Here is a 10,274-nt window from a genome sequence, read left to right as displayed (position 1 = left end):
TTTCTATCTTTTATTTTTAAATTAGCCACTTCAGTTAGGATCTAAAGACAGCCCTCTTGACTGTTCGTCAAATTAACCTTTTGACCTAACTCGATGACGTTTGCTTTAACCAATCAAATTTGCCCTGGGATATTGTGAGAGTGAAGGAATTTGATTGGTTAAAACAGAGGTCATCAGGTTAGGTTAAAAGGTTAATTTGATAAACGTTCAAGAGGGCTGTCATTAGACCCTAACTGAAGTGCCCAATTTAAAAAAAAAGCTAATACAAGACGAAAGTTTGGTCTAATTTGATAAGGCTGGCTTGGAACTTTTTTGTGGCAGGGAAATAGCACATTGGAATTGTCGTCTGCTCGCTGATTAGTTACAGGGAAGTATTGAGGTTTACCTGGTAAAATTTTCCTGATGTATTTGAATCACATTTCAAAATGAGAGTCTTACAACACATTTGTCTACGATAAAGGCACATCTGTGAAAGACCCCTTTAGGGAGATATTGGTATAAAGTAGGGTACAAGCTTACCGAAAGTGGTTTAGTTTCATCTCGGACATATCTACCAGCTTTGCTTTTTGGGTCCCAATCTAGTCGACCATGATGGAAATACTTTTGCTTTCTGGGATTGTTATCAGTGCCAATCAAACGAAGGAGGAGGAGGGAAAAAAAGAAAAAACAAAAAGTCAAGCGTAAATGGCATGCAAAAATAAACATTGCGTCAGACAGTCTTTTGTGCCGTCAAACTTGGATTCGCAGGATATTCTCGGAAAATTTTGGTACCGAAAAATGGGTTGTCAATACTGATTCGAATTCTTCCAATGCCACAACAGCACTGGTGGAGATAAATATACCTTATGAATCATGTGAACTCTCAAAATTGGAAAACCAAAGTTGAAAATAAACAGCTTTTGAGATGTCATCTGTAAGTTTAAGCTTAAAGGGTTTGTAAAGAGGTTTTCTAAATTTTTTATGTATATCAGGGACACTGATAGCATCAATTTACACCATTCTAATTTTCAATCAGATGTCTGTGGTTCCTGCAATTCCACTAAAACTAAGTGTTTTATGATGTAGCTTTTGCATTAGATATTATTAGCAGCTTAGGCAATAGTGATGTCATAAACGCTTAAGCTATAATTGCAGGAACCAGGAACCACAGACATCTGATTGAAAATTGGAATGATGCAAATGGAAGCCATGAATGGTCCTGTTACACATAAAAAAAAAAACTAGAAAACCTCTTTAAATTCCGAATTTTTAACATAGCCACTTCAGTTAGGGTCTAACGACAGCCCTCTTGAATATTTATCAACTTAACCTTTTGACCTGACCTGATAAACATGTCACAAAATGCCAGCACTGGAGAGGGTAGAAATTGATAAGTTAAAGCAGACATCATCGAATAAGGTCAAAAGGTAAATTTGACAAACATTCAAGAGGGCTTTCGTTAGACCCTAACCGAAGTGGCTATATTAGAAATAAAAGCTGATAAAAGAACGGCACGAAAGTTTGGTCTAATTTAGAGTTTTTCAGATTTTTCGGCAAGTTTGACAGTACAAATATAGAAATAATAAATAATACATGCAATATAGGGAACAATGCACGATTACAAAAACACCGAGTTAGTACAGCACTACAAATCAACCGCCATACTAAATAGCTTTCATAGGGAAGAGACCATCTGCTGGGGTTACATGGCACCAAGTCTGCAAATGGCGCCAGATATTTCTGACAGGCTTTAAAGGGGATATATTTGTCTAAATTTTTTACTTTCCTAAATGAAAGAAGGAATGATTTTTTACAAGGATAATAACTTAGGTTCACAAGGATCTTATCTACCAGATGATCCTTGGTCAACCAACTATTTTACAAAGATAACAACTTAGGTTCACGAGGATCCTTTCTACCAGCTGGTCCTTGTCAAACGTCTTGGCATTGATCTTTCCAGGGTTGACTGTAATAATGACTTTCACAACTGACCCAGATTAGAACCTTCGACCACCATTTCTTCGACATAAACAAGCAAATGATGTCATGTATCTGAATCACTTTTCAAAATGAGAGTCTTGTATCACATTTGTCTACGATAAAGGCACATCTGTGAAAGTTACTACATTTAAATTTCCAGGCATTTTTTTAGACTTGGCCTGAAAACTTAAATGCATTAACTACCAATTGCATCTGTGAGTTTTATCAAAATGTAGACAAACATAAAGTTGAAAAAACATTCTAAAAAGTGACACACATGGCCCAAATTGAAACAAAAATTTAGACAACTATAAGCAATTTGGTAAGTTTTTAAAAAAACAAAAGCTGTTACAGATTTTGTTTTCAAGTTAAGTTTTGAGAAAACCATCAAAAAACACGATTTTCACAAAAACAAAATGGAGTTTCAAATAGAAATTTTGTTAAATAAAAACAACACAAGTATTGCCATTAATACCAAAAACATAACAAGTATGGTCAATAGTGGATGCCAGCAGTAGTAAGCCAAGCAGAGTTCTCTCCCTTGAATCAAGCTCTCTAGTAACAGGAAGTAATGCGTTAAATCGTGCTCCCTATACTTACATAAAGTGGTTTGCAATTTTCGCGGACGTAACGTCCAGCAGAAGTGGTAGGATCCCAGTCCAGACGGCCGTGCCAGAAAAAATTAGTTCTTGAGAAAAATAAAACACATTTGGATTTTTGGACTTGATGTCAAAGTTCGGCCGAATTCCAAACAGAAGGCTCTGCCACAACTTGCAGGAAATGCTTTCTAGCCTTTTTACGTGTGTCTTTGACAATTATAGCTTCCAATGGCACCATTCCAAACTGTCCATCTTATAATTTCAAAGAAACTTGACAAAATGACGTTGCCATCGGCACCACTTTTTAAGTCAAGTTACGTAAATAGAAGCTATAAGTGTCCCTGATGCACATACCAAGACTAGAAAACACTTTTGAAACCTTAGAAGATAAAAATCAAATACTGGATTCTGATTGGTCTATTTTCAAACTTCTGTCTTATTAAAGGGATTGTAAAGAGGTTTTCTAAATTTTTTATGTGTATCTGGAACACTGATAGCATCAATTTACACCATTCCACTTTTCAATCAGATGTCTGTGGTTCCTGCAATTCCATTAAAACTAAGTGTTTGATGACGTCACTAATCACGAAGGGCCTGATGTGATAAAGCATATTTTGTGATTAGTGACGTCATCAAACACTTAGTTTTAGTGGAATTGCAAGAACCACAGACGTCTGATTGAAAATTAGAATGATGTAAATTGATGCTGTCAGCGTCCCTGATACACATAAAAAAATTAGGAAACCTCTTTACAATCCCTGTAACCAATCAGATCTTTGTAAAAGATTTATCTCTGACTTGAACTTTTGTAAGACGAATATTTTGGGGGAAATATCAAAAGCCAACCAATAAAATAGCCCATGAACATTGCAAAAACGTTCCTTAATTTTGAGAATCATCTTTGCCTTATTTTGTTTCAATGAATTTAATTGGTCAATTAAATCCACTACCAATCAGAATAAGAACAATGGACTTGTGTGATCAAGGGCTACAAATTATCTGACTCGAACACCCTTGACAGATCATGATATATGAAACAGTAATGGGTATACTCACTTTGATTTTTTCGCTAATCTGTAAGGGATGGACCCCAATATTCTTTCCATCATGGCTAGATGTTCTTTATTATCGTGAGTCTGAAATCAAAACACATGATGTCACTTGGAGATTGGTTTCTCAACATTATAAATTTTGATTATGGCATTGGCCACTCTTTTTAGTTCCCCAACTTTCAAGGAATAAATAAATAAACCAAGTACTAACGATCCATAACGTACATCTCCCTTGAAGATTTGATAAGCATAAAAAAATCAAACCAAGTTTTGTTCAAATCTGGTCATTATTCAAGCCTCTAGAGTGTTCACTAGAAATTAATGGAATGACCAACGGACATGAGGCTCAAAATATAAAAAATTATTTTGAACAGTCATGATACAAATAACATTAGTAACTGCGAAAGCATTAAAGATGGGTTCCCTTGTTTCATTTATGAAAATGAAAATGCTAATACTTATATGAATAGAAAGTAGAGATGTTCTAATGACTTGGAAAAATACCAGTTTGTCTCACATGTCTATAATTAATTCATAATTAGCTAAATTAGAAGAGAATTACCAGCAGAATTCCAATGAGTGACCGATCAAGAAAGGTCAAAAAGTCTTTTTTGTTTATCCAGACTGTACATACATGGACATTTATGATTGGTTAAAACTCTTAATTATATGCAATAAGAACATAATGATATGATTAAGAATACATGATAATTCATTAGAAACACCAATTAATCAAATAGTTTGCTTTATTGGACACTAAAAAATAAGGAAACCCATCTTTAACAAATTAGAAAAAAACTGTAGCGGAGCAGACATCTAGTTAAAGATGGAGGTCCTCACTTGACTGACCTGGAAAAGTGTGAATCCAGTATATAGTTCAAACATGATGGTTCCTATACTCCATACATCACACGGCTGAGACCAACCTAATTCTGTCAACAGAATAAAAATTAGATTTAAAACAGGGGGTATCTATCTTTAAGGAAGTGCTGAAAATATGTTGACAATTGCATTAAAGGGATTGTAAAGAGGTTTTCTAAATTTTTTATGTGTATCAGGGACACTGATAGCATCAATTTACACCATTCTAATTTTCAATCAGACGTCTGTGGTTCCTGCAATTCCACTAAAACTAAGTGTTAGATGACGTCACTTATCGCGAAGGGTCATCATCATCAAACACATAGTCTTAGTAGAATTGCAGGAACCACAGACGTCTGATTGAAAATTCAGTCAGATGTCTGTGGTTTCTGCAATTCCACTAAAACTAAGTGTTTGATGACGTCACTAATCACAAAGGCCCTTACGTGATAAAGCATATTTTGCGAATGAGACGTCATCAAACAGTTATTTTTAATGGAATTGCAGGAACCACAGACGTCTGATTGAAAATTGGAATGGTGTAAATTGATGCTATCAGTGTCTCATCCAATCAGTTATCTGCTTTTTCAATGTCAGCCTCTCTGATAGGAGGAAACTGGGTTGAATAATCCAAAGGTACCCTTTCAACATATGCCTAGATCAATCAAAATGGTGCCAATAGAAGCTCTAAGTGTCTTCACCTCACAAAACATAGCAGACTGATTTACCATACAAGGCGGTTTGGGCTACATGAGCATTACAATACCTACCTAAAATAACCTCTGGTGCCCTGTAATGCCGTGTGGAGACTATGGTACTATGATGTTCATGATCAAAAGTTGCTGAACCGAAATCAATCAATCTGATTTCTGTGTTCTTTATCGTCTTCTCATCTCTTCTCTGAAACACACGAAACGAAATGAAACTAAACGAAACGAAATCAAAAACTTTACAGAAATTTGCACATTATTTTTTGTTTTTTGCATCTAAAAATAGTCTTCAGAAGTACAAGACATGTCCAAATATCGCACCACCCTATGCTTTGTAGTGGGCAATAAAGGAAAATTGGCTAATAAACACAAACAAAGGTCACGATGTGTCACTGCAGAAAAATCGCCATCTTGACGTCTTTAAAGCCTCCTTCTCCAGTCCTAGTAACTCAAAACTAATCATATTTGACATCATTAAAATCAGAATTAATTCAGCTATTTAATGATACTTTCAGATGAAGTTTTACGTCACGTATTTCTGAGAAAGGGCAGATTTAATCCCATTTTCTCACTGTTGATCGGGTGTTTAGTGACGTCAAATTGGCTATTCATTCATATGTCATCATCATCTTATCAATGGATGACGTCATTTTCGCTATGAACCTCGCTTTCAGTATCTCAAAAACGAGGCGTGAATAAGGTCTATGACTTGATAGAAGGACACTCTTGATTGGTCAATTGGTACACATTGCAGTGTAAAATTCAAACAAGTGGTTGCCTAGCAAGATACGCTCTCCTGATACATTTTCAGTATATCCAGGGCAGTCACCTATCTGTGTCAAAAATCTAATTTGTGCAAGATATTGTTGATTTAAACAAACACACATTATTTAATAAAATTCTGACATAAACTATCACCTCTATCGCGTTAACAAGCCAACAAATTTTGAAGCGTTTTTAACTAAGTCAAGGGCAATTACTCAAAAACCGTTCATCGAAAGATCGTCAAATTCGAACTTGTCCAAGATCTCATTAATATAAATGATCAAACCAAATTTAATTCAAATCAGATAAAAACTGTTGTCTCTATTGCGTTTACAATAGGACGGACGGACGACAGACTGACCGACGGATGGACAGGGGGTGAAGACAATATACGACCGTATATGGGCGTATAAAAAGCAGACGTACCTTTTTAGGATTATAAACTGACGTAAATTCTGAGTCGACAAATAAAATATTTTCTGGTTTCAGATCAGTGTGAGTTAGCTGATTCTCATGTAAAACTGAAACAAAAACCACATAGAATGTTTTACATTTATTGAAGACAAACTAGGTGTCAGATTTTCATTATGAATAGTGATACTGATAGTGCTCTGGATCAAAAAATCATTTTTTAACCTTGGATGAAAAGGATAGGAACAGATTCGCCATTTTGAGTAGTTGATTTGAGTCTTGAATATATATAAATAGTCTTCAGAAGTACTAGAAATGTACGAAAATCTCATAATTCCTTTAAAAATATCTCAAACTAGGAATTTTACTCACTATTTCTATAGATGTCTTTTCTATATATCACAGAGTCTCAAGAAAAGACGACTCGTCATTTTAACTTTCAAACGTGGATAATTCTGAACACACATGGAATTGAAGACTCAAATTTCAACAGTGAGCTGTGAACACTATTACTGATTGGCTTAGCTAAAAAATTCCTGTTTCTGAGACTAAGGTACGATCGGACAAAAAATGGTGCAACTGTCCCTTTAACAGTGAAAATATTTGGTAATATAGGTGTATATACTTACAGTTGACAGAGTAACATAGTTGATAGGCTATATGTCGGACTTGCTCTAAGGTATATGGAATATAATGATTCTCTTTCTGCAAAACACAAAACAAAATATTTCCTGAATTAATTCTGAACATATTCGTAAACAGATAAAATGATTAAAAACTGGGACAGAAATTGTGGATTGAATTTGTTTATTTTTTCTTCTTCTGACATGTTTTGGTTAGTTTTCTTTTCAAAATATGTCAATAACATAAATCAAAACGTGTCCATCAAATAAGTCAAAACATGTCCATCAAATAAGTCAAAACGTGTCAATCAAATAAGTCAAAACATGTCAATCAAATAAGTCAAAACATGTCAATCAAATAAGTCAAAACATGTCAATCAAATAAGTCAAAACATGTCAATCAAATAAGTCAAAACATGTCCATCAAATAAGTCAAAACATGTCCATCAAATAAGTCAAAACATGTCCATCAAATAAGTCAAAACATGTCAATCAAATAAGTCAAAACATGTCAATCAAATAAGTCAAAACATGTCAATCAAATAAGTTAAAACATGTCAATCAAATAAGTCAAAACATGTCAATCAAATAAGTCAAAACATGTCAATCAAATAAGTTAAAACATGTCAATCAAATAAGTCAAAACATGTCAATCAAATAAATCAAAACATGCCAGTTTTTGCCACATATATTTTTTTGACATGTTTTTGTTTTGTTTTGACATGCTCTCCTTTTTTCTTTTGACAAGCTTTTTGGGTTTTTTTTCAAAATGTTTTTAATTTTTCAATTCCTACAATAGTATAGAAACTGCAAGAAACCAGGATAAATTCTTGTAAGATGGAACTAATTCCAGGAAGGATTCCAAAGAATCTATAATCAGCAAAGAGGCAATTAATCAAAGACTCCCAGACTTATTGACAATGGTTCCTGATAAATAGCCAGCAATAAAGTTGATTAAATTGACCTCTCTTAACATAACCTTTGACATGTCCCTACTTGACCTCTGAACTATCTACACTGGGGTCAAGTTTCTCAGTTAATGTTGTTGTCCTGTTAAAAATTCTCTCATTGGTCACTGCAGTGGGTCGTTAGTACTTGGTTTATTTATTGAATCTCATCTACTATTCTCTAGTGACAATGAAATGAAATGAATGGAGTTTTACATCCTACACTTATGCATGTAATTGAGCTAATGAAATAAGGCCACACAATGCAGTGTGCAACGAGGAAAATTTTAAAAGAACAACGGCATAAGCCTTCTATTTTTCTATTTCCAACTGTCGAGGGATCTTTAACGTGCATAGCCTGTAGCACACAGGGCCTCGGTTTATTGTCACAACCGAACGACTAGACATTTTTTCCAAGTCAGCCCATTAACCTGTATCACTGACAGGGGGAAATCAGATTGAAAAATCTCAAAGTATGATCTCGACCTATGCTGGGAATGAACCCTGGACCTTCAGGTTAGTGTACTTTAGTGAGACTCCAACATTAAGTTTCTGGACTTAGGTTCAAGAGCCTAGCAAGACTTGTGGGTGCATTTCTTGTAATTAGAGTCTAAAGTCTAAGTTGTTATTTCCTGTTTTCATCAGGGTAATGTACGAAGTTATTTCATTTGAGATCTTACAGCAAATTTTCAAATGATAATATAATGACTTGTTTTGACCAGAATATATTGCCAAAACTGGTAAAATCTTTTATTTTCATGGGCAAAAAAAATTATGGATACGTCTTTAAGGGCAAGAGAAATTTTAGATTTTCTTCATTTTTTTTTCACAACCTTCTTTGTATTACGTAGTTGTGGGTTTTACAAACATACAAAAATATGAAATCAAAAATAACAATTTGGCTATACATTGGTAGAAGCTAAAGAACTTTGGAGCTAATGAAGAAGTCTCGAAAGTAGTGGCTGGTGTCGCAGGCAAAGCAGACCATGCTATCTATTTTAGAAACACCTGATGGTACTTCTCATTTGAGGAGTCCACTACAATACAATTATTGCTCCCGATTTTGTTACACTTTGGACAATATTTTGGTAAACAGAATTTAAATGAGGAAGTATTTCATGATGAAAAGTGGTATCAGGTGTCTAGAATACAACTTTATTCTTTTGTAGACTAGCTGCTTGTTGGCAGTTTATTGTCCTATTTATATATCATATAAATCTTAGACAATTTTGCTGTTATACTCTACAGCTACAACCAAACTAAAACTGTATATTACACGAATATTAGACAATTTTGCTGTTATACTCTACAGCTACAACCAAACTAAAACTGTATATTACATGAATATTAGTCAATTTTGCTGTTATACTCTACAGCTATAACCAAACTAAAACTGTATATTACATGAATATTAGTCAATTTTGCTGTTATACTCTACAGCTATAACCAAACTAAAACTGTATATTACATGAATATTAGTCAATTTTGCTGTTATACTCTACAGCTACAACCAAACTAAAACTGTATATTACATGAATATTAGTCAATTTTGCTGTTGTACTCTACAGCTACAACCAAACTAAAACTGTATATTACATGAATATTAGTCAATTTTGCTGTTATACTCTACAGCTACAACCAAACTAAAACTGTATATTACATGAATATTAGTCAATTTTGCTGTTATACTCTACAGCTATAACCAAACTAAAACTGTATATTACATGAATATTAGAAAATTTTGCTGTTATACTCTACAGCTACAACCAAACTAAAATTGTATATTACATGAATATTAGTCAATTTTGATGTTATACTCTACAGTTACAACCAAACTAAAATTATATATTACATGAATATTAGTCAATTTTGCTGTTATACTCTACAGCTATAACCAAACTAAAATTGTATATTACATGAATATTAGTCAATTTTGCTGTTATACTCTACAGCTACAACCAAACTAAAATTATATATTACATGAATATTAGTCAATTTTGCTGTTATACTCTACAGCTACAACCAAACTAAAACTGTATATTACATGAATATTAGTCAATTTTGCTGTTATACTCTACAGTTACAACCAAACTAAAATTATATATTACATGAATATTAGTCAATTTTGCTGTTATACTCTACAGCTACAACCAAACTAAAGCTGTATATTACATGAATATTAGTCAATTTTGCTGTTATACTCTACAGCTACAACCAAACTAAAACTGTATATTACATGAATATTAGACAATTTTGCTGTTATACTCTACAGCTACAACCAAACTAATTTGACCTTGGTAAATATTTTAATATAAACAATAGTTGTTTGTAATGTATTCTAATTATG

General features: G+C 33.6%; 1 protein-coding gene across 1 annotated transcript in view; it reads right to left on the bottom strand.

The window, feature by feature from the left end:
- The window catches only part of LOTGIDRAFT_221368 (hypothetical protein), a 25,247-nt gene that overhangs the window by 3,612 nt on the left and 11,361 nt on the right, over nt 1–10,274 (bottom strand). Inside the window, exons 5-10 of the mRNA XM_009065778.1 lie at nt 6,987–7,062; nt 6,373–6,467; nt 5,242–5,371; nt 4,460–4,542; nt 3,615–3,694; nt 520–610 (exon numbers count right to left, since the gene is read on the bottom strand). Coding sequence (XP_009064026.1) covers nt 520–610; nt 3,615–3,694; nt 4,460–4,542; nt 5,242–5,371; nt 6,373–6,467; nt 6,987–7,062 — 555 coding nt within the window. The remainder of the gene's footprint in view (nt 1–519; nt 611–3,614; nt 3,695–4,459; nt 4,543–5,241; nt 5,372–6,372; nt 6,468–6,986; nt 7,063–10,274) is intronic.

Source organism: Lottia gigantea (assembly GCF_000327385.1).
Source record: "Lottia gigantea unplaced genomic scaffold LOTGIsca_70, whole genome shotgun sequence".
NCBI lineage: Eukaryota > Metazoa > Mollusca > Gastropoda > Lottiidae > Lottia > Lottia gigantea.
Note: the sequence above shows the minus strand (reverse complement) of the source record. Positions and strands in the feature narration are given on the sequence as shown.